Raw genomic sequence first — 27,723 nt, 5'->3', positions numbered from 1 at the left:
ATTTTTTAAAATATATACTGCACAAGTTGATAGGTTTGCCCTCACTAGATAGGGACATCTATAACTTTTGGCATGTGTTAGGATCCAAAGTTTTGAGGTTCAGACAGAGAGGGTTGCATGAGGGAGCCGTTTTATGCTTTGTTGTGCTTTTCTCCCTACTTTGCTTCATCTACTTGTGTTGTTGTACCTGTTGGGAGGTGAACCAAGGATTTTTCCTTGAAAATGGGTACTTAAGACGACTATCGGGCTAAAGGTTGGCTCTTTTTGGGGGCTTGATACTAGCAAGTGAGATCTGGCTCCCCTGCGGCCGTAGATGATTGAGATGCCGAAAAGCCACTGCCACCAACTTAGAGACTCTGTGGTTGTGTACTTCTTCTACCAACCAGAGAGGTGGAAATGAAGTTGTAAAAAGTGCCTTCTTTTGGGTCTTCAGTAAGTTTTTTAAGCCATGCATGGTGACTAAAGATATTTGGGAGCCTCCGATGAGCTGTGTGTCGTCTCCAGCAGTCCAAATACTTGGATTGGTGAGCGAACGATGTGGTGCTGCAAGACTCATTTCTTCTGGGCGGGTTTAGGGGCGAGTTATGGATCCAGTTGCCTAATTCTGAGTTTATTACTGTGGGCTCTGGGCCTATAAATATTTGTAGGTTTTATGGACTCAATTCCTTTTTCTATATTAGCATTAATTGTTGTGAGCTCTGAGTCTTCATCTGTTTGCTGGGTCTTTAATTGTGGGCTCAGAGCCTAACTAGATTTGGGGACTTAAACCTATTAGGTATTTGGGCCTGGTGCCTTTGCACTAATCTTTGATCAGATTGATTTCGAATTGAAATCCAATTGGTTTAATTTAAAATTAAAATTAAATTGAAACTGATTAAATTTAAATGAATTAAAATTAACTTTGAATCAAATAAAAATAACTTAGTTTTTGTTTATATTGAAAATAATTTTTTAATTTAAAAAATTTAAAAATTTTAACCTTACAATTTGATCAAAATTGATAAGCTCTAACCTTTAAATCAAAACCAACAATTTCAACTCAAATCAAACCGTTAATCAAATCTACATAGCATAACAGATATCTAAATTAATTTTTGAGCTCTCAATTACAATTTTCACTTTTTTTAACTTGAATAATGTCTTGATATAATATTAAGGGGTTACGTCCAATAGCCAAAAATCTTAAGACATAAAGTCAGCTAGCATTTGTGGAAGCTAAAATGAGCTTCTATGGAAGTCATGTGAGATGAAACTTCAGTTCAAGTGCAACCATGATGCAAGCTACATATATGCCTTATTGAAAAGTAGATTAAGGAAGTATAACTTATTGAAAAGTACAATATATATATATATATATATATATATATATATTTTTTTTTTTTTTTTTTTTTTTTTTTTATGGAGATGAGGCCTAACTTTAAGAAGCCCAATTCGTAGGAATTTGTAGGAATCATACCGAATCGAAGTTATTTTGACAATTTGATTTGATTTTAATTATTCATTACAAATTGAATATGAACTCTATAAAATCAAACCAAAAATATATTGAACCAAAATTAAACCGAGAACTAAATAATACATATATTTTTCTATATTTTTTGATGTATTATACATTTTCAAATATATATATATATATATATATATATATATATATATATATATATAACTATGAACTAAATGTAACTTAATATTATATTTCATTATTCTATATTTTGTTAATAATTTTAGCTATAAATATATTAAATTACTTTATAATTTTTAATTACAACTATACTATTACAATAAATAAATGTTAATTCATAATTATATTTATGTCTTATAGTTAAATATTATATAATTAATGAATAGTTAAAAGGTATATTATATAATATATATTCATATTACTATATTATATAATATTCTTAATCTTAAATTATATATAAACTGTTGTACTTTATAATTAAAAATTATATAATTTAAAAATAATTAAAAAACAATAAAGATTATATAATTTAGAAATAAATAAAAAATATATTATGTATTAATAACTCAATTTAAAATTTAAATGCTAATTTATGTATAACTTTTTAAGAAAATAATTATATAAAATTATTTCAAAAACTGAGAACCAAATCAGAACCGTACCGAATTAAATCGAAACTGAAGAAATGAAAATCGCATCAAATCAAAATCGAAACAACGAAGAATGGAACTAGAACTTTACCGAAATTTTGATTTAGTTTTGGTTACTAAACAAACTCCAAACCATATCGAAACACACCCCTAATGACGAGATGGGATTTTCTAGGTTAAAATAGAAAAAAAAATGAACGAAACAATTCTACTTAAATAAAATATTTGTACAACAAATAACATTCTAATTCAGTATTGGATATATGCAAGTGATTGCAAGTTATGACAAATCAATTAGCTTGCCTCTCATTATTCATAACAATAATGATTAATTAAATGTAAGAAAGTATTAAAAGGTTTTTCTCCTGTAAAATTCTTATATAGATCTCAAGACATAATATTTATATATTTGTATATTAAATTTATGATAAATTAAATATAGGTAACTTTCTCCTTTTATCCTATAGTGGATAATCGGCAAACCACCTATCAACCATGGCAAGGCATTGTTCAGGTTTGTATTCTGGAGCTGTGTGACCTGCACCCTGATAAATGAGAATTTTTTAAAAAAGAAAAATTGAAATTTTCCATTTAGCTTTATGAGAGGAGAACTAATTAGTAAAGGATTTTACTTGCCTTAACAGTTGCATACGTCAAACTATACTTGTTCTTCGAATACGTAGTTACGTAACTGTAGCAAAATTATTAACTCCAAAATTATTTTCAAACGTTCATGAAATAGATCATGAAAGAAATTAGGTTTTGCGAAATTATAATCCAAGTTCGATTTGAATACCAACCCTGCAACTTGACCATCAACGAACCATGGACGCCACTCATCTTCTATAGTCAAATTTAGAGATTTTATCCATTCTTGTGTACCCACGTATGGCACCGCCATGTCCATATCACCACTGCATATATAACACATTATTAGTATGTTATGTATATGTGCATGCGCATGGTAAATCTCACATTCTTACCTGTAAATCAAAGCCTGATAGCCTTTCTTGGTAAGGTTTTTTTGATACAAAAGACTGGAATTGATTTCATATTTATAATAAATATCCATTAAACTAGTATTGCATCTTTGCCAATCCTTTACAGTTCCCTGATCATTATCAAAGCAATTATTAACATTAATATAGTTTTAAAAAAATAATAATAATAGTTGATAATTAATTAGAAAAACTTACTATTTAGTTCATGCATTTTAATGAAACTAACTCTTTGGCCCTTGTATTAAAAAAATGCTATTTAGTCCCTGTAAAAATTTTCGTTAAACTATTTAATCCATCCGTTAAACTATTTAGTTTATCCGTCAAATTTTCTATTACCATACTATTTAAACTACTTTTTATTCCCTCTATTTTAAAGAAATTAATTAGTTTATCCATGTATTTTGAAAAATACTACTATTTAGTCTTTTTATTTTAATGAAACTAATTAGTTGATTCATGTATTTTAAAAAATATATTCATAGATAAAAATAAAAATTTTGCTATGTGGAGAATAAATCTTAATTTATATATATTTTTTAAATTTATAATTCTTTGAACACCATTTTTACTTTTTCTCTACTTAGAAATACTTTTCTTGATTATTTAAAAATTTAAAGAAACTGATTAGCTTTTTTTTGTGTAGACAACTTACATCATTTTTATTGATAAACAAAAACAAAAAGAGAATAAGGAGGAGAAAAGTATGGATGTAGAGGAAAAGAAACATAGAGGGAGAAATAATAAGAAATGATAAAAAAGAAATAAATGGGAAAGAATTAGGGTAATTTAGATATAAAAAAAATAATTATAAAACTAAATAATTAATTGAATTAAATTACGAAGACTAACTAATGTATTTTTCTAAAATATAAAAACTAATTAATTAGTTTTACTAAAATAAAGGGATTAAAGAGTATGTTGACCAATATTGACTAACGAAAAATTTGACGAAGGAACTAAATAGCTTAACAGAAGTTTTTACAGAGACTAAATAGTATATTTTTAAAATACAAAGATCAAGTAGTTAGTTTCATTAAAATACAAAAATTAAATAATAATTTTGCCTATTAATTAATTACCTCTCGAACATGGAGAGCAGCTTGGGTATTTTTGTCATTAGCCCAAATATAAGAGAGCACGTAGTTGTCAATCTGCAAAAGGGTGAGATAGAGGCAAGAATACTTATATACAAATGAACTTTAATTCAGTAATATTGAAATTATCTATACAGGCAAAAAGATAAAATTACCCGACACCAGGATTCTGAAATTTTCCTGATTGAAATGAGGAGATGAATGAAATTATTTTCCAGAAGAGAGGTTGCAATATTCCAAGCTGATATGTTTGGTTTTGGAGATATATATGTAACACAATCTGGCTCCAATATGTTGGGTGAATATATTTTATCAAGGCACTATGAGATGAGAAATCTTTAGTGATTAACTATTCTTGATATCAATGTAAATAAATTAACAATATATACGTAAAGATAAGATTTGGTCTTAAGAAAAAAAGAGTTAGGAATCCTTCTCACATATTTGACAGCTTCGAGATCAGCAACACAGGCTGCATTGCTTGGATCTGGAGATGTATAATACTCTCCTTTGCAATCCCTTACAGTGGACTGTAAAACATAAAGATTGTTTTGGAATAATCATATAGTTTCATTTTTATTAATTATGAAATAATTTTTTTCAATTAAAAAAATTAAATTCTTTCACTTATTAAATTTTTAAATACAAAATTGACAAAAAAATATTAAATTGAATTCTTATGAATTTCTACTTTCCAAACAAACTAAAAGAGTATTAATTTCACATTTTAGAATTGTATTTATTATATAAAAATTTTATTTAGGTAGAATTGTTATGTTCATTATATAATTAACATGGTGATTTTAACAAAATAAAATAAAAATAAAGTGTTAAACTATACGTATTTTTTCAATTGTTTTTTATATTATTAATTTTATCAATATAGTTTAATTTTTTTAATTTAAAAAAATTTATTAACAAAATTCATAGATAATTATATTAAATTTTTTAAATTCTTTTATTATAAATAATTTATTTCGAATACCCTTTATGTGTAAATGAGTTTTGGTCTGAACCTAATTGTCATTTGCAATTTTGCATCATGACTTATTTTTGTTTGATCCAAAGTCCATTTTGATACATCAAATTTAATCAATTTTAATTTTAAATGAAATTAATTTGATTTCAATTTCAAATTAAATTATGTCTACTTTGTTATACTCAATTAAATATTGAAGTCCTAAAATATGTTCTTTTGAGAAGCTTTAAAAAAAAAAATTACAAAACGCAACCTTTTGATAGCTTTTAGGGCATAAAATTGCTCTATTTCATCAAATCAGATGGTTATGTTTATATTGTATTAAAAATAAATTTATTGGATTAAAATTAAATAAACTAAAAAAATTTATGAATCAAATTAATAAAAATAAAAATATAAAAATAAAATTTGAAGAGCATGCATCAAAAGTTGCCATATCAGCAATTTTATGACATATCCATTTTATCTTTATTTGTAACAAGCTGACAATACACATCCTTATTAAAAAAAAAAAATTAAACCTTAAATGCTAAAACCTCAAAATTTTCAAATGTATATGAAAAAAAAATTATAAAAGAGAGAGAGAAAGGCATGGGAGAGGAAGAGACAGAATGAGATATAAAATTAATCTCTTAAAAAATTAATAACAAAATAACTATAAAATTAAACAACTGACCTCATAGAGTTCATCCGATAAAAGAGCATTTCTATGAGCAAATGTAAGTCTTGCGTTGATATCAATGTTTCCATCAGTAAATGGATTGCCTAAAAAGAACCCCTGAAATCCAATTTCAACAATCAATTAGCTATCCAAAACCTTTATGTACATTATAATTTAGGAAAAAATATATACAAAAAAATCATATAATTTCACGTTTGACACATAAAGGACTGCGGTTTAATTTTTATAAATTTAATATTTTATATTTTTTCACGATAGCAAATGTGATGCAAATCGTTAATTATTATTAAATGATATTGACATAATGAATATGTGACGACACATGATAGATGTGGCATTAATCTATCATGTGTCGTCAGTGCCTCATGTTTGCTAACGTTAGCGTCATTTAATGTTAACTAATTGTTTGGGTTACATTAGATCACAAAGTATCAATTTTACAAAACCTAAAAAACAATTTTTTATATGTCAAAGCGCGTTTTCGCTATCAGCTATAAATAACTTATTTCCAAATCAAAATTAGCTAGACTAGCTGTTTATTTATAGGTACCTTAATATTATTAAGTGGCTTATCTCCAGCTTCAATACCTGAAAAATAATTTTTCAAAAAATTATAAAAATAATTACGACAAAAAAAAAAGAAATTATGGATAGATAATTACGAATTTTCTGAATATATTAGAGCCGAAAAGTTACCATTAGATATACGTTGAACGAGCATGGGAACAGTAATGCCTGAATAAGAATCACCGCCAATATAGAGTGGATGAAACACAAACTTTGGGTGACCCATAAGCCACTGCTTAATCATAATTTAAAAATTTTGTCAAAGTCTAAACATAAGCATTAATACTTTATATGTGTACATAATTGCAGTTATACTAATGCGTAATATTCCTTGAGAAGCGTGCGATCATCCTATCTGTACACTACACTGTTATATAGTTATTTAATTCAAACTGAATCAGTCAATTGATTAGTAAATCAATAAATTAATTCTCAAATCGATCCAAATTTATAATTGAATTAGATAAGGAAGAGATACAACACTATCTCTTAGACCTAGTGGTTAAATCAGTAAATCGGTGTGACTCAATTAATCTTGTCGGTACAATTATTCAATATTTTTTTTTTAGGGTTGGTATAAAGAATTATATTCAAAACCTCGTAAGTCTTTAAAATTAAAATTAATTAAGTTAGTTTAGTGATTATGTATTTTTTACTTTAATATATTTATTTTTTAACATATACTTAATATTTCACAAATATTAAAAAAAAATTATACATTTATAGAAATTTTATACATTATATTATTTGAATACTTTTACACAAAATTTAAAAATACTGTTAAAATTTATTATATATAACTTAATCAATGTTAAAATTTTATTTTACATAATTAAATTTAATTAATTTTATTTATTTATTTATATTAATAAATATTATATTTAATTAATTTTAATTAATTTATATATATTTAATTAATTTTTAATGACCTACTTATTAAATCATTGACCTATTCACCTACTCCCTTTGTCGGGTCAACCTCTAGATCAAGTTTAATAACACTGCACCATTGTATTATAGAAAAAAAAAATACTTCAATATACAAGGAACAAAAATTTATTATTATTATGGCCAAGGGAGTGTAGTCAAATTTTTTTTTGAGATTTATAAAAAAAATAAAAATTTTTAATACCTAAAAATCTTTATTTTTCAACCTATTTAATGGGTGAATTAATAGAATTTCTCAAATACCTTAAAATGTTTTCAATTCCTCATTAAGAATAAAAAAAAAAGTATGAAATTTAAATAAATAAAAATCTTACTATAAAAAATTATGTTATTAATTAGAACATAAGTAATCTATTAGTCAAATTAATGTTGTTGTAAACTATCATTTTCTTTCTCAATCAAATATGCTGTGATTTGTTTTATTATTTATGTATTTTAAGGATACGAATGGAGAGAATTGAATCTTATGTTCAATAATATAATGAAACGCGTTTGTCTCGTTATTTATTAGAAAAAACAAAAATAAGTGCTTTCATTATTAGGAAAATTCATCAACTATCCCTCAATTTAATTAATTATTTCATTTTTGCCACTCAATTTTAATTTATTAAAATAAAATCACTCAATTGTAATTTTTATTTTAGAAAAAATTATTTTATTCATAATTATTTATTATTTTGAAAAAATTAAAAATTATTAATTTTGTTTAATTTTACTATTATTCGTGCTAAATACAATAACTATTTATATAATTTTCTAAAGTTCATTTTAACACCTTCCCACTCTCTTTTAATTAAATGAGATAAAAGGTAATTTAGTCAAATTAATGAATATTTCGTTATAATTTAAGTGATTTAATTACTTCCTTAATCATTGTACAAAAACTTTAAACCACAAATAAAAATACTTTAAACAAAAGATAAAAGCGGATATATGTAGTAATTTAGAAAATGTTTGATTTAATTCATAAGTGAGTCAAAATTATTTTAAATTAAAAAATTATAAATAAAGTAGTATTTAATTTAACTTATAAATTAAATAATTATTAAAATAAATAAAATTAAAATTAGATAGCCAAATCAAAAGCAATCTTACCTTTCTTAGAAACTCATAAGTTTGTGCCACTGAAGATAGATCACCAATTTTATATCCCTCTGAAGTTATTGCATAGGAGAATCCAGTGCCAACTGGTGCATCCAAAAATATTATATTTGCAACCTGTAAATTTATAAAAAAAAATAAATAAAAATGTTGATATGTATTAAAAATCTTCCATTAAATACTGTAATGGCTATCTATATCTCCTCATCACCTTTGTCCATGAGTATGGATTCAAGATCAACGTTGGCAGTGTTTCCCAACTAAAGTTCGAATGATTGAAAGTTATTGGACCTACACCATAATATATTTAAGATATCACATTTAAAACAGGAAAAAATTTAAAAAAAATTGAATGAAATTTTTTAATAATTGATTCTGATTGATATTTAAACTCTAAACCGGCTACCTTCCATTCAACGACCACCGGCCGGTCTGGAATATATATGGCTTGCTCTGTTTTCTGTGTTGTGTGTATGAGTGATGTGTTTTTATTAAATCTTCATCATTCCCAGAAATTTTTTTTCACATATTTACAAAGAAATGAAACAACAATACCGATTTCATAAAAAATGGCAGATAAAGCAGAGCAGCCAGGGCCTCCTGTGAGCCAAAGCACAAGGGGATCAAGTCTTGGATTCCTCTCAGACTCAATGAAGTAGTAGAATAGCTGCACTTCATCCATCTCGCCTACTCCAATATACCTGCAATGTTAATCAAAACCCTTTATAGTGTCCTTTTTCGTTGTATATTTCCAAATGGAGAGTGAATTTTCTGCAAAATAAGCAGATGGAATTGAAAGAGGGATAAAGATATACTAAGGTTATCTGTGCTCACCCAGTTTCAAGCGTAAACGGTAGATCTCCATCAAACCCAGGTAGAGTCTTGATGATTGATTGTGAAGCGACTACGCTGGTGAAGATCAAAACAAGAATAACTTGTGATAACATTTTGTTCATCAAAGAAGGTCCTGGAATTAGTATCGGTTGAGGTTGGATTACTCAGCTGATACACACATATATATAGCCAGTGGTGGTGGTTATGAGTTCTGCCATAGCTTTCATTCCTTTCAGTGATATTAATGAGGTTTGTGAAGAGGGAAAGTAGTTCTTGATTTTCTTGAAGAAGGTTAATAATTACCAGAGAAGTTTTATTAGACAGGTAAAGACATTGACATCATAAAGGCACATTTAAACGGGAACAGAGATATGATTAATAGTTGATGCCTTAAAAAAAAAAAAAAGCATGAAATCATAATGGGCTTTACACCAAGCTAATTTTGGGTTAATTCATAAATAATCCCTAATTTTGATAGTTCTCTCGACTAGAATATGAATCATAAAATTTTCTGATTTTTAATTTTAATACTATTAAAATTTCAATTACTCGTTATCATCAATCAGGTTAATTTATTGTTAAATTTCAATTATTATTCCTTAAATAATTGTATAACAATCGTCTCAATTTAAATTTGCATAACAAAAATTTTACCCTTTAATATTTGAATTTTTTTTTAATTTTTACAAAAGTATTCATAATAAATCATAAATGATAATTATATAATTTTCTTTCAAATTTTTTATAATTAGTTTAAAATTTAAAATTTTTATTTATTTATTTTTAAAATTATTTAAAACAAAATAATACTTTTAAAATAGTCTAATATTTAAATTGAAATTTAATAATTTTAACCATATAAATTGAAATTAAAAGGTATCGCTAACTTAGCTACTTAAATACCTAAATGGAGAAATATGAGTGAAATTAACTCAACTTAATTTCCGTACGTCTTGATTTCAACAAAACAGAGTTTGAGTGGTAGGTATGTCTAATTTGTTTCACGAGGCAGCAACCTGCTCATATAGACTACAAACAAACTTAGAGCTCGAAAGAATATCCAATTCTTTCCAAGAACTAATGGATTCAAGAGCAAAAATAAATGCAGATAACGATCCTTGGCAATTATTGTCGTACTCTTCCAGCTACTACTAGTTCTACCTAACACGTATTGTTGGAATTAGCTGTAACAAATTCTTTTTTATTAGAGTTATGGTTACTGTGCTTTTAAGAAATTCTTGTTTACATTCAATTTATTATATATTTAAAATATAAATATATGAATCTCACGTATTTAATAAGTATAATTCTCATATTTATTATGTCTTGAATCGATAGTATATTCAATTATTTATTTATTTCTTTTAAGTGAAAAAAAAAAGATAATTCAAGTAATAAATGCAAAGGAAATTCATGTTGGTGCATAAAAATATACAATCCTTTTTGGGATCTTGAATGTTAGGTGTGTGGATTATGTATGGGAGAGAATTAACAAGCACCTAATACATCATGCATGTCTCACAACCACATAAATAACAATATTAAAGAATCAAAATTCAAAGGGGTTGGGGACCAGAGAAAGAAAGAAAGAAAGAAAATGTAGGGATTTTGGAGTTGACGAATTTGATCCTCAACTTATTAGGGTTAAAATATTATTTTATATGAGAATATCATAATTTTTATTGAATGGGTTACATAGTACACAATTTATCAAAAAATATACATCAACCCAATTCAGAGACTAAACTAGTCATAATTAAATTGCAACATACAGCAGCAACTGCAATGATTTTATTCATGGAAATTGAATATAACTGTGAAATTTTCTGATCTGGAGAGTACAGATGATAGTCGAGACATCCAACACCCATTTTTCAAGTGCAATTACATTGTATTTAAGTTTATAAATTAGTTGTCACCTGTACTGTATTTAGTAGCCCATTAATTAGAATTAAGCCTCTTCTTTTTTGCTTATGTCTCTATTTTTTTCGTCGACGATAAAATTCATTCTTTATACCCTTAAACAAAGTAAAGTTCAATACAAGATTCAAGGCCCAAAAATATATAACAAAAAAAAAATCAACAAAAAGACCCATACAGAAAGCCCAAGATTAAAGTCCAAAACTAAAACCACCCAAAACCTTAAAAAAATGGAGTCTTAACCCGAAAAAGAGCAACCTGGCTAGCAAAGAAACTCAGCACCGCACAGTCGATGAAGTACAAGAATGCCGCACTGTGCAAGACAAGGGAGAGCATGCCAGCTACTGCTCATCTCAACATTTCAACAAGAACATCATAATGAGCAGCAGAACTTTCGAGCTAGAGATAGATCTAGTTGCCAAAGGGAGATAAGGAAAAAAAAACCCAAGGCCCTTGAACCAACAGGCAGAAGACAACCAAACCACTACGTTCAGCAAAGGGAGAGATGGAGGCGCTTTTTCACGTCCCAATTGCGCCTTCCGGACTAGCCATGCTATCGACGTCGACCCCACGAAATACCCCCATCAACTGCTGCATCCTCACACCATTGCAATAGAAAAAAACATCCAAGGCTCAGACATCCTCCTAACACCCATTGCTAAAGAGGTGCAAAAGGACAAACCCACATTAAATCTGAGGAGAAGTAGCCATGTAGTGAACCTGTAAAAAGCATAACCCAACCACAAGAAACAAAAGGCACTAAGCATATCATAAGCTTAATAAGACAGCCACCAAAAGTCCCTCTACAATGTTGCTCGGCTACTCACAAAACACAAAAATATCTACAATCCACCCAGGGGGAGGAGGGAGCACACACTTTAGGTAGAGAGGAAGTAGACAGCCTCCCCTGCCCAGAGGGGCAAAGGGAAGCTGCCTGAAATACAACAAAAGGCAAGATTTAAAACCTAGATGGAGAGAAAAGAGAGAGAGCCAAGAAAAAGGAACGACAACCAAAGAAGGGAGGGTTAGCTTATGTCTTATGAGCTTGGTTCTTTTTACTAGAACATAGACTCAATTGGGTTTGGCTCATTACGGCAATGTCCGCTTTTAAGCCCTGAAATGTGACATGTTCTAGTATCATAACAAGCTTTCTAACCTAGAGAATGTGGATGACGGTTAAAAAAAAAAAGGTCCATGTATTGAATTGCAAGTTACTTGCACCAAAATGACTGAACTCTATTTAGCTTGACTTTTCCTTGCTATATATTATTTTGTTTTTTCTTAATTATTATTGATATGGGACATCTGACAATAACTTACTTATACATTAGTGAAAAAAGAAATTTCATGTTTTCCTTTCTTTTCTCAATAACCAAACACCAATTATTCTCTTGGCTAGTATATTTGTGAACTGGTGACACTATCAGTGTTCCTATATAGCTTATAAAATATCAATGCCCTTGCATAATTTCCCATGGAAATTGCTATCCAATAGAGAGCTGCAGCTGTACTTCTCATGCTTTCTGGGGATTGATCATAAAGAAATTCTGAAAGTGCATGCAAACTGAGGAACCAATCAATATGTTAATGAAGAAACCTATGCTCATTCTTTGCAGGCAAGTGATGCCTGGGGTTTCCAGTGAAGCGACGAGCAAAGGGGAGGGTGCTAAAGATGGATAGGCTAGCTAGTGGGATTTCAAAGGTATGGGACAATCAACAATCCATCGAGCGAGCTTGTCGGATGACAAAAGCTGTACAGATGAGAAGAAGTTGTTGCTAATAAGATCACAACAGCCCAAGTTGGTGGCATTCTGATAACGGATTATAGCTCCTCAACTGGATGGATTGTGGCTAGTCTCTCTCCAAAGATTTGGTGTTTAAAAATCTGTTTGCTCACCATATGTTACTGTTGTAGCTTTATCAAGCCACCTGCAAGTATTGTGGCTCAAATTTGCTGTTAGGTTGATGAGAAAGGAAAAGAAAATTTGAACCTTTTTTGGTGGTTGGTTGAAGTAAGGACTTTTTTTTTTAATTTTCTTTAATTTGAGTGTAAATATTTATAAATTTTTTAATAATATTTTTCATACATTCTAGGTCTCAAAAAATTACTTTACAGAGAAGGTCCTAGCTACAACAAAATCCATGGCCCAAAATTTTCAAGCCAGAGCCTAACCACATAAACCATACAGCTATGGATGATTCCACGTGCTGAAGCAAAAGCGGCGCCCCACATATGTGTATCTTGGAAAATTCTTGGCTAGACTCGATGCACTTAAGACATTCAAGACACAAGTTTTGGGTTCATGGTGGAGCGGGTCTAGCCAGAAAAAATCCATGCATCTTATAGAAAATTTATAAGATGCTCCCCGTCCACTAATTTTTAGTGCATCCTCTACGCATAAATTTATGGTTATTTCATGTATTATGGAATGTAAATCTTATCTCATTGTGAGAGAAAGCATATGCTTTGAGAGTGCCTAATAAAATCTCCTATGTTATATTTTATGTGGAAAAATATAAAAGATGTTTTTTGATTAATTAAAATGAGACTTGAATTAGTATGATTGAATAAATAATCTTAATTAATTAGACAAGCTATTGTGAAGGCTTAAAGTCTTAATTAAAACCGTGTATACTTGAATTTGTTTGGAAGTACCACAAATGTTAATGACATTCCTTATGCCTACATTGCGAAACTGAAATACTTAGAATTAATTTTACTAATAATACACCTCTTCAGATTGGATAACGAGCAAACCACCTATCAACCATGGCTTGACATTCTTTGGGTTTGTACTCTGGAGCTGTGTGACCACCTCCCTGCATAAAACCATAAATTATTTGATTATATTTAATTACATTCAATCACTTTCCATTGAGCACATTTGGTTTTTTTCTAACCTTTACAGTCACATATGTCAATCGGAAGTGCTCATTCATGAACTTGGTTTGGTATCTGCACAGAATCACCCTTTTTCAGATTAAATTGGAAAGAAAGGTGAAATAAAAATTGAAGTTGGACAAAATTAAGAATATGGGACTCACCCTGCAACTTGACCATCAACATACCAAGGCCGCCACTCATCAAAAACAGCAATTTCAAGGGATCTGATCCATTCTAGTGTACCCACATAAGGGACAGAAATGTCATGATCTCCACTGCAAAATAAAGATGGAGTACTCCATTAATGGGTTTTTGCTGGTCAAATATCAGAAGGTTTGCAGAAATGTGAGGGACTCACCTATATATCAGAGCTCTGAGACCTGTCTGGGAGAGATTTTTGTGAACATAAACACTACTCTGAACATTTTCTGTGTAGGTAGGAAATGTTTTGACACACCTATTCCAAGTTTTCAGTGTACCCTGATGGCATTATAAGCTTAAATGTTATATTCCTCGAATGAAATTATTCTGAATCCTGATGATCATATTGTTCTTATAATCACATACCTCTCGAACGCCAAGAGCGCTTTGAACTGTTTCATTATTCATATATTTGTAAGAGAGTGCATAACCAAATTCCTGTTCAGAAAAATGCAGCAATGTTAATCAAGCAAATATAAACATCATAACAGAGAGAAGATTTAGTGATTTACCCTGCAGCGCAATTCAGGAAGTTTATTAGCTTGGAGTGAATCAATAACATTTGCTTCCTGAGATCTAATATCCCATTCTAGTTCACCTGGTTTCTTGGATGAGAAGGCACATTGAGGTTCTAAAATTTGTGTAAGTTTAAGTTGTAATATGCTCTGCAAAATCAAATATAGACATATTTATTTCAATGGTCCTGCCATTGCGTCAGTAATTTAGTGTTCAAGTGCATAATTGATATTACAGCACAATTCAGGGGACGGGGCAAGGAAGTATTAAAACTTCTCTAACCTGTTTGATATTTTGAAGGGCTGTTACACATAGAGTGTTGTTGGATTCTACATTCAAGTAGTCACCATTGCAATACAATTTAGCATCCTGGAAAAGCAGAACAAAAGTGAAAACATAAGCACTTAAGCAGTAATGGAAAGCAGAGGAAGCTAAAATCAAGAGAACTACTGATAATAGATTCACCTCATAGTATTCATCTGATATAAGCGACACTCGGTGAATAAATGGTATCCTGGAATTATCATCAATGTAATAGTCCGTCACTGGATTACCAAGCAAGTACCCCTGTTCCAAAACAGAGTATAGAGAGATAAATAAAATTTTATATTAATTTGCCTGAGAATTCTAAGCTTGATGGATCACATACCTGGAGATCGATACTTGGCTTCAACCCACTTTCAATTCCTGCCATTCATTAAGAGAAGAAACTATAAATAGCTAGTTGGTAATGTCGAATTGGAAAGTGTTGCTCTTTCTAGTCATTGAACTTACCCTGGAGTATATCTTGCACTAAGAGTGGAACAATTATGCCTGAATAGGAATCTCCACCAATGTACACTTGGTTTCCAAGAAACTTGGGGTGAGTCACCAGCCACTGTGTCACACACCAAATATGAAATTTGAACAAAGAAAATGAATGTATTCTTTTGCAAAATAATGTCACTTAATCAGAGTATATCATAGTATTTCTATTTCCTTTTTGGGAAACAAGAAGAGATCATTGAATACATTGTACGCATTTATCAATTACAATCTACACGTTAGTGGATCAGTTTATTTTCGTAATTGTGGTCTTTACTAACTAACGAAAATAATGCCTTGAAATTGAGGGAGTGGAGCTCGAACATGAGTCTACCATCTTTTCGGCCATTGAATCAACTCAGGTTAAGTTAAGTATAAAATAATATATTTTTAGTCATTGAACTAAGTTGGGCTAAGAAAAAATTTTAGGTTTTAAATATGGATTATATTTCCTATTTGTCTCTCTCTATGCATGTTGCCCACTAATTTCCACAAATTGATATTTTAGCAGCTGGCGATACTAACTAGGGGTCTAGTTGGCATAACCGGGTCGTTGTATAATTTCTCATTAGTTTAAGGCATGTGCCTCTATGAAAAAGAAAATGCTATGTTCTGGGAAAATTAGCTTGATTTATTCTATCATATAGTCAAAATATAGACATGTAAGTCCCACATATCTTATATATGGATCTAATCATACATATTTTATCATAGATTTATGATAGATAATGTTTAAATAAAAAATTTCAATCTTTCACATTCATTAATCAATGCAAAAAAATAATAATAATAACGATAAGATTTCACTAAAAAAATATGCAATAATTATCAGCATAGTTATTCTTACTTATATTCGGATGTTTACACTCATTCAATTTACAAATGACATTATTTAAAATTATGATGAGTATCATATAAAATCATAATAAATTATACTAATTTCATATTAGTTCGATTGTAAGTAAGAATTTTTGGTATTGACCCTTGCACAAGATCACATTTATTCAAGACACCAATTATATCTGCATGAGATTCTTATCTAAATTCGGTTTACAGTAGACCTAAGATATAAATTTATGGGATTAGGTGAGTCTCTCAATGCATCTTGTATCTTGAGTCCATGGTGGACACAAGAAAAAAGTCATATATCTACATAGTTATTATAATTGAACTAACCTTTCTTAGGAAATTATAGGTCTGTGATGCTGATAATGTGTCGGAGGTATTGGCAGCCTCTGTGGTTGTTGCATAGGAAAATCCAGTTCCAACTGGTGCATCTATGAATATGATGCTAGCAATCTGAATTATTACCATTAATTAGTACATCTCATAATTAAAGAAATGGCTCATTACTACTATGTTAAAGTTGTGCACCTTTGTCCAAGAGTATGGATTATATTTAAGAGATGGTAAGCCCCCACTATATTTATCACGATCAATAGCTAATGGACCTGTGGCAAGATATAAAGTGAAAGTTATATTAGGGTACAGATTGGTCAAGATTTGATGGGCCAATAAGTTTAGCCTTAAAGTAAATACCTACAGATACTGACCATTTTCAAAAGCAATTGCAGAGAAACCAGAGCAACCTGGACCTCCTGTGAGCCAGAGCAGGAGAGGATCAAAAACAGGGTCCCTCTCAGACTCAAAGAAGTAATAGAATAGCTGCACATCCGCCATTTCTCCTACCCCAATATATCTAAATAACACCCAAAAAGGAAAAACAAAAATCAAAGCACAATAAGTATATTTCATAGATCTCTGTCCTAGGGATAGTAATAATACAATGATTAAATGCCTATCTTGTAATACAGATCAGAATTCAAACACTCACCCAGTTTCCATTTTGAAGGGAAGCTTCCCAGGATAACCAGGAAGAGTCTCAATAATCGTCTGAGAGGAAGCAACATGAGAGAAAACAAGAAGAAGAAGAAGAAGAAGTATAGTCTTCCACATTGTATGAAAAAATGTTTTTGAATTGCACAAAATGTTTTGATGTTGCCAAGCCATAGGCTCTTATGCTTATTGCCTTGAGCTTGGCCCCCAGCAGCTGCCAGTGATCAAATCTTTTCTGGGATAGAATTAAATCCGATTACTAGAAAGATTTTATGCACTGGATAGATAATTAAGCAATGAAAATTGGGTATGGATGGCTGCTGCTGCAGTGGCACCTCACTTTCAAATGTAATTTGAAAATTAATTAGAATCTGGATTATTCGTGGGTGAAGCTCTAACAGCCAACAATCATTCTATAGCTGGGAAAGGAAGCTTTGTTTCATTTCTCTCATGTGATTCTTGTTTTACATATTTTTCTATAATATTATAAACTAATCTCACTGGGTTTGTCCATAATAATCTGTAATTCAAGCTAACCTTCTTAAGTTGGGGAACCCATATTTAATTTCTTGTCTTTCCTGGAAAATCAAAGTTAAACGATGAGTTGGAGATTCATACTTCATTTTTACTAAATTAGTGTATTTATTTATTTATTTATTCATTCTTTTAGTTGAAATTAATTTAATCACGTGATATATTTGTATTACCTAACTTGAAAAAGAAATTGCAACAACATTTCCAAATCGACTGTTGCCCATCTGAAATGTCCGTAAAGCCCTACCGGACTTGACTTTCCCTTAGTACTCTGGTTAGGTGGCTTCTCTATTTATTTATTTTTCTTTAAATCCTTTTATCTTTTCCCAGGTGGACCCCACTTTCTCTTTTCCGCACTTTTTAGTTTTGATTTGCTTAACAAAACGACACGTTCTTTCTTCCAACATGTCCTTTTCGGCCATTTTTTCGATTTTTTTTATATATTTTTCCCTAAAGCTTTATATTATTATATATTTATCGAAAAAATTTAATTTAATTTATTTTTTATTTTTTATTTAATTTAAATTTAATTTAGTCTAAAAATTTAAAAAATTAAAAAATTGAGTTTTTTAATTTTTAGACTTAAATCAAGAAGTTAAAAAATTTTATTTTAAAATCAAAAAATTAAAAAATTTATCTTATAAATTTTAATTTTTGAATTAAATTGATTTTAAATTAAAATTTTTAAATTAAATTAAATAAAAAATTAAAAATTAACTAAATTAAACTTTGTTAATAAGTACAGAAATTAAATTGAATATTTTACTATTTTTCCCTAAAGCTAATCATTTTTCAAAGTTGTAAATTACATATAAGGTAAAATTCAATCACATTCTCGATGAGTTGAGAACTCGAATTTTATCAATTATCCAATTTCGACGATTTATAAACCTTATATTCTTGTTTATATGCGTTAACGTTGGACTAGATAAGTTTCCCCTCATCTAAATTTTCAGTTACTAAGGAGGTGTTTGGTTTACCTGTTGGGTGTAGCTGATAGCTGATAGATACCCAAATAGATAAACTATAGTGTTTGGCAAGCTCAAAAAAATAGAGCTGATAGCTGATGGGCAACTGATATGATACCCATCAGCTGCAGTTTATATCAGCTCTATTTTTAGAGCTGTTTCTCATCAGCTGATAGCTGATTTAGTTTTATTTTTTATTTTGACCATATTATCCTTTTTTATTTAACTAGAAAATTAATATTATTAATATTTTTATTTTTTTATTTTAAATTTTAACATTTTAATTAACATATTTTAATTTTGATAAAATATTTTTTATTAATAACATAAAATATAAAATATTTATTTATATCTAAAAACTTAAAATTAATTATAAATTTTTTTATTAACAATAATAATTATTTTATTATTTTATTTATATTTTTAAAATTATTTAATTATCTTAAAAAATAATTATTTTCTTATTTCAATAATAAAATAAATGATATAATATAAAAGATTAATAATTATATATTTATTTAAATAATATAATATATTAATTTAATAATTATATATTTAATATAATATAATAAATTTATAATTTTATATTTATTTAAATAATAAAATAAATTATATGATATATACCCTTATTAGTCATTTCACATATCAACAGCAACAGCTAAATATAAATTTACCAAACACTTAACATAAAATAGCTATCATCATTTATCGATTATCGCCTATCACCATCAAGAATACTTATCACTAACCTATCAACAGATTCAACAGTTAAACCAAACATGCCCTAAAAATCGACCCATAATGTTGACAATCATGTCATAACCTTATTTGAATTCCCAAAAGGCACCTAACAGCAAAAATATTATCCAACCAATGGACCAATATCCAAAATGATAACCTAGACAATAAAAGCTACCAAACTATTTGTTTATCAACATGTCACGAGCCAAAATATAGTACTATCAAGCACTAAAATTAATTCCTAATCAATTCCTCCAACATAAGGGTTACCCATATGTGAAATCTCGTGTCATTGTCGATCTCTGGCTAATAAAAATTCCAACTACATCAACTACCACAACTTGGTTGACATGGACACCAAGAAGATTAGTTCTCTCCTTTGCAAGCCTTGATCTGGTTCTAGTGGAAATTGTTCCCGTTACTTGAATAGTAGATGACTGAGGTGAATTTGTGTTGACACGGTTGTTGTGGTTGCAGCTGAACTTCCACTCACATATTTCACCTTTTTTTTTAGGCATATGGAAAAAGTGCAATATGGCAGACATAGGCCTGTTTGGCATTGAATTTCAGAGTCTAAACTATTTTTCTAAATAAAAGTATTATTTTAGTTGTTATTGAGAAAAACAGTTTGGAAAAAACTGTTTTGTTATTTTAGTATTTTTATAACTAAAACTGATCAAATTTAATTTTTAATTATTTTTTAACACTCTCTGACTAGTATATTTAAAAAAAGTGATTTTTTCAACAACAGGTTTAACAGCAATACCAAACAGGTCCATAGTTGCTGAGATATATGGAAATAAAGCAAAGTGAACTACTTTTTACCCTGATATATGTGTTTCTTTACCTTGGCATATGTTTCTAGTTGGAAATCGCAATAGGTCATATATTTTTTAGTATCGTTTTGATTAAATTTATTAGGATTGGTTTGAGAAGTATATATTTCGATTTGGAACAATTTTAGATTTAGAAAATAATACTTGTATCGGATTTGGATTATATTCGAGTTTTACATATTCGGTACTCATTACTAAAATTCATTTATTTAAATAATTAATTAAATATAAAAATATTTATTCTTATAATGATATTTATAAATTTTTGTTTATTATATTTTAAATAAATACAATTTAAATATTTTATAAAATTATTAAATTTTTAAAAACTATAAATTATTAATAAAAAGTATTATGGGACCTTTTACCAAGTTGAGGGGCCGAATTACAATAATAGTTTTACATCTGTTGCTAAGTTAATTAGAGACTGTTAGAGTCTTCCTTGCTATAACAAATCATTTTTTTAAGGCCTATTCATTAGGTAGACATTAATAATGCATTCTTGCATGGTTTTTTGGATGAGGAAAAGTGTACATGCTTCCACTGTTTAGCTAATGAAAAATTCTTAAACTTGATTCATTATTGATTTAAGATATAAATATATGATATCCATATATTTAATAAGTGAATCCTACTATTTATATCTTAAATTTATAATCGATCAGATCTAGATAAGAAAAATCCTATAATTAATATTTAAAAAATTTTGCATACTCAAAGGGTCATTGTATGGTCTAAAACAAGCCAACAAAAGAGGAAGGAAAATTCTTGTACACACCCTGGGTATATATACACCCAACCAATAAAAAGTTAATAAATTATAAATTTAAGTAGGCCCTATCATGATTTTAGATAATACCAACATAATTTTATACAATATGACATATTGATTGGGCATATATAGCAGGATATAGGTGAGACTCACTCAAAACGTCAACAATATGCATGCATGGTTTCCATCAGTTTTCTAGTGATCATTACTTGTTTACAATGAACTAGGATGGTGTTTTCCTTGCTTTACTTGTGTATGTTGATGATGTATTGATTACTGGTATGAGTGAATGGGCAATTCTAACAATCAAATCTTACTTGGATGCAGTTTTCACTACTAGTTAAAGACTTAGGTTATGCTAAGTAATTTGCTGGTTTAAAAATTGCAAGGTCATCAACAGGCACTTATTTCAATCAAAGAGCACTTATTTCAATCAAATAAAGTACAATCTAGATATTCTTCTAACTATTGGGTTGGCAGGAGCAAAGGCTACTACTTTTTCTCTTCCTATGGCTCTCAAGCTTGATTGAAGATCTTGAGAGAAGATTGATATGGGCAGATTATTGCATTTAAATCTCACCAAACTTAATATAAAATATGCAGTACAATATCTTAGCCAATTCTTGAGTTTCCCTGGACAACAACACTAGGATCAGGGGTGTAACTAGAAATTCACCTTTAGGGAAAAAAACTCAATATTAAAAGGAAATTAAATAAATTTTTTAAAAAATATAGAAATTAAAATAGAAATATAAGATATTAAGAGATTAAAATTAAATAACATAAAATATGAATAAAATTTATACAAAGAAGTGGGGAAATAGTATTTTTTTTAAAAAAAATACACCGAAATTTATATGCAAAATTTTTTAAAAATTCAAGAGGGACAAACAGTATTTTTTGAAAAAATAGATTAAAGTTAGGGGTAAAAGTTTAATTTTCAATTTTTTTTTTTCGGGGGGATGTTCTATGTAGTTCTGTGACCCTGACTAGGATGCAACAATATATGTACTCAAGTATCTTAAAGGATGCTTAACTAAATGCCTTATTTTCCTAGCTGCTACTTCTACTAGTTTACTTGCATACTGTGATGGAGATAGGGTTTCTTGCCCCCATGAAAAGAAGGTTCTTTACTGGTTATTGCATCTTCTTTGGTTCTTATTTGAAGACTAATAAGTAGACAATAATATCTAGGTCATCTATTAAAGCAAAATACAAAAGCATTGAAAATACAGTTTAATTTGTTTGCTTCAATGGATCTAGGCTTTTTAAATTCCTATATAACTTTTAAGGATTTGTTTGATATTACTGTTGAAGCTACTGTAGAGAAAATTATTTTTTAAAATATATTAGGGAGAGAGTATTAAAAATTAATTTAAAATTAAATTTAATATATTTTAATCATAAAAATTCTAAAATAACAAAAATTACTCTTTTAATTTTTTTTAAATAGTAATTAAGATGGTATTTTTCTAAAAAAATTGTTTAGAACCACAATGCCAACATGCTCTAATTCTTCTTTTCGTGACAATTAGATATCGGGATTGTTTAGTATCATTATTGAAGTTGCTGTTAAAAAAAAATACTTTTTTCAAATGTACTAATTAAAAAATATTAAAAAATAATTTAAAATTAAATTTAATAAATTTTAGTTTTAAAAAATTAAAATTAAAAAATAATTTTTGTAATAGCATCTAAAATTATATATATTTTTTAGAAAAATAATTTTAACCCTGGTATCAAGAGAGAGCGTTATGCATAACAACTAATCCATTGTTATAAAAAAAAAAAAAAAAAAAAAAAAACTGGAAAATGGACGACCACGTGGTCCATGATTGGCTCAAAAGAGGCTTCATTCATCCCTATCTTACTGTTTCTCCGAAGTACCAACTAGTTGACCACTTCACCGAACTTCTTGAAGGCCAGCCTTATGTTCTCCGCTTGTCCAAGCTAGGACTAGTAGCTTTTCCACCAATATCCACATTAGGGAGATGTGGAATACGTAAATTATTAGCTTAGATTAACTAGTTACTATCAGCTTAGCATTTTGTGTCATTGTCACATTCATAATCTTAGTCAACGAAAATCAATTAGATTGTTTCAGGCACTTCTTGCAATAACATATAAAAACAATTTCCTCTTTGCATTCAATGTGAAAATACAATAAATTTCAAAGAGTTCTTTTCCTTTCAAGTTCACTGCTCCCAGTGTGATAGCTTTTATATTATGTTCAATTTCTAATTAAAGTATTAATTTCTAAAAATTTTAATTCATTTAATTTTATTAGATGCAAGTGAAGTTTGGGATTTTTTTTCCTATTTTCATAATTTTATTAACAGATTTCAAATTATTATTTTATATTTCAAATAATTAATCGATCATTTTTGCCCGAATTTAAAATTTATTTGTCTCCATCATCATCTCTAAAATATTTGTGAGAACATTTGATAACATGCTAGCATCAAAAAGCTTAGCATCTCAATTACGTAAACCATCCAAGTATTACAAAACTATAACTTTGAGGGGAAATGATTGACAATAATAATTGATCATCCATGGAAATTGAAGGAGAATCCATCTATCAAATTTAAGCTAAAAGAAATCTTCATCTAGAGAGGATACCAATGAATAAACCTATCAAACATGTCATAACATTCCCTACGCTTGTATTCTTGAGGTGAGTGGCCTGCTCCCTGTACATTGAAAAACAACATCATTAACATCTCTTCATTCTTCAAAAAGAAAAAAAAAATGTTGTTCCGAAAATTGGAATGATGTAATGTAATGTAATGTTTTCTCTTGCCTTGACAGTTGCATACGTCAACCGATACCCATTTTCAGAATACTTAATTGTATACCTACAGGAAACAAATATCAGAAAATTGATCGGAAATGAAAATGGGATTGAAATTTCAGTTGGGTTGAATAGAAAGAGAAGTTAGATTAAATATCTTACCCTGCAACTTGACCATCAACAAGCCATGGTCGCCAGTCATTAACAATAGTCAAGTCTAGTTCCTTTATCCATTGCTGGGTGCCCACGTTTGGAATTGTGAAGTCATGATCTCCACTGTTTCACTCAGGTAATTAATTATATTACTAACTTATTAAAATTTGAATTAATAGATCATATGTTTATAAGAAATTTTAGGAAAATTTTCAAGTGCTTACTTATATATAAGAGCTTGCAATCCCTTAGTAGTAAAATTGAGATGATAATCAATCACACTGGTGACATCATAATCGTAATCCAATGATTTGTTGCATCTCTTCCAATCTCTTACTGTTTTCTGATTATAAACACAACGTTTTTGAAAATTAGGTTAAATTGAGTATCGGACTAATGATCGATGCAGTCTCCTAATACAATGTAATGCAATCGAGTTTTCTATGAAACTGGCAAATCAATGAACTTATCAGCTAACTATACATTTTTAGAGACAATGCTTAATATAATTATCGTTTTAGGTCACATACCTGACTGACATTAAGAGCAGCTTGCACACTTTGATCATTTGCCCACACATAAGATAAAGAATAATTGAAGTTCTGCAAAATTTTGATCAACTTGTAAGATTATTTCAGAAAATTTATGAAATCAACAGAAACAAGAAAGCGGGAAGGCACTTACATGGCACCATTTTTCAGGAATTGTAACAGGGGACTTGATGAAATCTGCAGAATTTCCTCTGAGTGATCTTCGAGTTGATTCTTCGACAGGATCAGGAGATGCAAACGTGCACTTAGGCTCTAGAATATCATTCTTGTTTATATCCTTAATGCACTGCAAGTTTGAAAGTTAATATTATTGATCAATTTTAGCATTTTAAGAACATTATATATATTCTCTATCAACTGTGTAACTTATTTAGTATTTTGATACCTTCTTGATTAGTTGGAGATTTTCATAACATGCTGCATCGGATGAGGTTACACCATAGTAATCTGAATTGCAAGCATTTTTAGTTGCCTGTAAGAAAAATTTTACCATATATCAAATTCAAATTTAATAAAATTGTGTTCAAAAACTGGGAACATATAATCACCTTATAAAGTTCATCAGATATAAGTGCCATCCTGTGAGCATATATTATCTTTGAATTCTCTTGAATTTGTCCATCTATTCTTGGGCATCCAAGAATGTAACCCTGAAATCATCTTTTCAAAACTTAAATGAAACTGGATTTAAATTTCTTTCAGCTGGGTCATTTCAAAATCCTGTTATTACCTTCAGGTTCAAGTGTGGTTCTCGTCCATAGCCATTGCCTGAAAGTTGAGTTAAAAACAGAACTCTTAATATCCCGGTCTAGTTAAGAATTTTCCTATAGATAAATATTTGTTTCCAAGAGTAAAATTAGTCAAATTGGCACTTACCATCTAAAATATTTTGAATAGCCAATGTAGCTGATATGCCTGAATATGAATCAGCGCCAACAAACAATTCCAGTTTGAGGTATTGTGGATGATCAATCAACCACTGCAATATAACCCAAAAATTACAACCCAATTAGGCTAATTTTTCTATACTCAGTTCATTAAATTAAAATTAGAAATATTTTTTGGTATAACCTTCTTGAGGAACTCATAGACTTGCACTCCTGTTGAAGTGTCTGACACAGCCCAACCCTCAGCAGTTGTTGAATAGGAAAAGCCAGTGCCAACTGGGGCATCAACAAATAATATGCTGGCAGTCTGTTTAATTCATTTTCAGTAGAAGATTAGATTAATTACTGATTATTATTACTTAGCCAAATAAAATTCAATGAAAGAGAGACCAAATATACCTTTGTCCATGAATATGGGTAATAGGACAACGATGGTAGGCCCCCTTCATAATCTGAGATGTTGAATTCTAGTGGACCTGCACAGTGTTGAAAGTTTGACAGTGGCATTTATAATTTAATTAAAATTTGGCACCACCCATTAAAAAAGACTAAATAAAAAGACTAATTAATATATTTTTAAAATAAAAAAATTAAATAATAAATTTTATTAAAATAAAGGTAGTAAACACTAATTTTCTCTTAAAAAAATATTGGCAGGATAGCGACCCCTTGTACCTATTTCATAAATTAGACCGTTGAATGCAGAACAACCAGGGCCTCCACTGTACCAAAGCAAAAGAGGATCCTCTTTTGGGTTGCCTTCTGATTCTATGAAATAGTAGAACATCTCTGAAGACCCCACAGTCACATATCTAAAATTAAATGAAATAAGAGAAAATACATTAACCATAATTAATTTAACATAATTAAGTTAAAATTCATTGATAATATATTTTTTATTTTTTTTTATTGATAATATATTTTATTTAAGTTAAAATTCTTAAGTCGATCAAGAAGAAAATTTTTAAACTAAAACATACCCAGTTTCCAGTGTGAAGGGAAGTTCACCAACAAATCCAGGTAGATACTTGACAATGGTGCCGGAGAAAGCAACATTTGCAGATAAAACCAATAAAAAGATGAACAGTAAACATGCCAAATTTACGCTGCCGGTGCCGGAACTGGACGACATTTTTAGGAGCATGTAGCGGTGGCTGGTGGTGGTGTTGATTTCTGAAAGAAATGTGTTATAACAAGTAAATTGGCATTTGTTTTATATGGCCAGAAAACAGATGACCAAAGTGACGAGATCAGAAATGTTGTTGCAACCGAAATTTGGGGATTGAAAATCAGTTGATGGAAGGATTATATTATATAATGGTTTGAATAGAGGTTGTCCAATATTTTATTTGGTAAGAATTAATGTATTGTTTGATTTGATATTACTTTAGTGATCATTTCATTTTTATTATTATTATATATTATTAAATCTGAGTACACTTTTTGATATAAAAAAAAATTTAATTAAAAGATTTTCTTTTTATATTTACTTTGATGTTTGAAAAAAAAAATATTTATTTTATATATTAAACTTATTATCATAAAAATAATGTTAGAATTTTTTAGATGAGTTAATTAATTTTATTTTTATTAAGTATTATTATTATTTTTTTATAAAATTTTATTTTATTTTGCATTACAAGTAAATAATAAATATTATATTTTTAATATTAGTTCATCTTAAACTATATTATACACACATACCTTATATTTCAATTGAATTGACTAAAGAATTTTAATAATTATGGGTAAATTAATTGTTTTATTTATAAGATATAAGTATAATATTTTTTATTATTATAAAATAGAATTGAATTTTTTTATATAAATATTGTTTTATTTATTAATAATAATAAAAAAATGAGCATCGCCTGAATTTACTCAAATCGTGAGTCCTTTACTGAACTCTAATTTCCATTCATCGTCTTTCCCTCATCCTTTTATGAGAAAAATCTTATAAATATTTTTTTTATCAGCTTTATATATATAATATAAGAGGTCGATTTCA

At 28.8% G+C, this 27,723-nt stretch overlaps 3 protein-coding genes across 6 annotated transcripts; all 3 read right to left on the bottom strand.

Annotated features, from left to right (window-relative positions):
- Positions 1 to 2,306: 2,306 nt before the first annotated feature.
- On the bottom strand, positions 2,307 to 9,689 carry LOC110649988 (serine carboxypeptidase-like 7). Of its 4 annotated transcripts, none has more exons than XM_021804761.2 (14): positions 9,319 to 9,684; positions 9,040 to 9,185; positions 8,696 to 8,775; positions 8,479 to 8,601; positions 6,565 to 6,667; positions 6,419 to 6,456; positions 5,863 to 5,964; positions 4,648 to 4,737; positions 4,363 to 4,527; positions 4,193 to 4,264; positions 3,096 to 3,223; positions 2,913 to 3,026; positions 2,749 to 2,803; positions 2,307 to 2,650 (listed from the first exon to the last, which is right to left on the bottom strand). In XM_021804761.2, exons 1-14 carry the CDS (start codon positions 9,438 to 9,440, stop codon positions 2,489 to 2,491), a joined length of 1,500 nt encoding a protein of 499 aa, XP_021660453.2. In that variant the 5' UTR covers positions 9,441 to 9,684; the 3' UTR covers positions 2,307 to 2,488. The 4 variants fall into 4 exon arrangements, with proteins under 4 accessions (XP_021660453.2, XP_021660455.2, XP_058007368.1 ...); XM_021804763.2 differs by having other exon boundaries at positions 2,307 to 2,657; positions 9,319 to 9,682; XM_058151385.1 differs by lacking the exon at positions 8,696 to 8,775 and having other exon boundaries at positions 9,319 to 9,686.
- A 4,157-nt stretch (positions 9,690 to 13,846) lies between these two features.
- On the bottom strand, positions 13,847 to 17,957 carry LOC110649989 (serine carboxypeptidase-like 2). Its single transcript, XM_058151386.1, has 14 exons — positions 17,478 to 17,957; positions 17,197 to 17,342; positions 17,018 to 17,094; positions 16,820 to 16,942; positions 15,614 to 15,716; positions 15,489 to 15,526; positions 15,305 to 15,406; positions 15,122 to 15,208; positions 14,836 to 14,988; positions 14,690 to 14,761; positions 14,481 to 14,602; positions 14,284 to 14,397; positions 14,140 to 14,194; positions 13,847 to 14,058 (listed from the first exon to the last, which is right to left on the bottom strand). The coding sequence occupies exons 1-14, from the start codon at positions 17,651 to 17,653 to the stop codon at positions 13,975 to 13,977; spliced, it is 1,452 nt and encodes a 483-aa protein (XP_058007369.1). The 5' UTR covers positions 17,654 to 17,957; the 3' UTR covers positions 13,847 to 13,974.
- A 5,829-nt stretch (positions 17,958 to 23,786) lies between these two features.
- LOC110649986 (serine carboxypeptidase-like 13) lies at positions 23,787 to 26,910 on the bottom strand. Its single transcript, XM_021804759.2, has 14 exons — positions 26,696 to 26,910; positions 26,391 to 26,527; positions 26,115 to 26,191; positions 25,900 to 26,022; positions 25,705 to 25,807; positions 25,559 to 25,596; positions 25,377 to 25,478; positions 25,214 to 25,300; positions 24,962 to 25,114; positions 24,808 to 24,879; positions 24,502 to 24,620; positions 24,287 to 24,400; positions 24,134 to 24,188; positions 23,787 to 24,023 (listed from the first exon to the last, which is right to left on the bottom strand). Exons 1-14 carry the CDS (start codon positions 26,857 to 26,859, stop codon positions 23,940 to 23,942), a joined length of 1,428 nt encoding a protein of 475 aa, XP_021660451.2. The 5' UTR covers positions 26,860 to 26,910; the 3' UTR covers positions 23,787 to 23,939.
- Between the last annotated feature and the right edge of the window lie 813 nt (positions 26,911 to 27,723).

The sequence above is a fragment of the Hevea brasiliensis genome, chromosome 8 (genome assembly GCF_030052815.1).
Source record: "Hevea brasiliensis isolate MT/VB/25A 57/8 chromosome 8, ASM3005281v1, whole genome shotgun sequence".
NCBI lineage: Eukaryota > Viridiplantae > Streptophyta > Magnoliopsida > Malpighiales > Euphorbiaceae > Hevea > Hevea brasiliensis.
This window is presented reverse-complemented; position numbering and strand designations above follow the sequence as displayed.

What these genes read in the sequence shown, in the direction of transcription:
- LOC110649988 (XM_021804761.2), bottom strand. Translation starts at nt 9,440, where the DNA reads ATGAACAAAATGTTATCACAAGTTATTCTTGTTTTGATCTTCACCAGC. An exon ending in CCGTTTACGCTTGAAACTGG is followed by an intron (nt 9,186 to 9,318) that starts GTGAGCACAGAT and finishes TTAACATTGCAG; the next exon opens with GTATATTGGAGTAGGCGAGA. An exon ending in CGTTCAACGTATATCTAATG is followed by an intron (nt 6,457 to 6,564) that starts GTAACTTTTCGG and finishes ATTATTTTTCAG; the next exon opens with GTATTGAAGCTGGAGATAAG.
- LOC110649986 (XM_021804759.2), bottom strand. Translation starts at nt 26,859, where the DNA reads ATGCTCCTAAAAATGTCGTCCAGTTCCGGCACCGGCAGCGTAAATTTG. An exon ending in TATTCAAAATATTTTAGATG is followed by an intron (nt 25,597 to 25,704) that starts GTAAGTGCCAAT and finishes CTCAACTTTCAG; the next exon opens with GCAATGGCTATGGACGAGAA. An exon ending in AACCACACTTGAACCTGAAG is followed by an intron (nt 25,479 to 25,558) that starts GTAATAACAGGA and finishes AGATGATTTCAG; the next exon opens with GGTTACATTCTTGGATGCCC.
- LOC110649989 (XM_058151386.1), bottom strand. Translation starts at nt 17,653, where the DNA reads ATGGCTTGGCAACATCAAAACATTTTGTGCAATTCAAAAACATTTTTT. An exon ending in GTTGATGGTCAAGTTGCAGG is followed by an intron (nt 14,195 to 14,283) that starts GTGAGTCCCATA and finishes GATTCTGTGCAG; the next exon opens with ATACCAAACCAAGTTCATGA. An exon ending in TGACATATGTGACTGTAAAG is followed by an intron (nt 14,059 to 14,139) that starts GTTAGAAAAAAA and finishes GGTTTTATGCAG; the next exon opens with GGAGGTGGTCACACAGCTCC.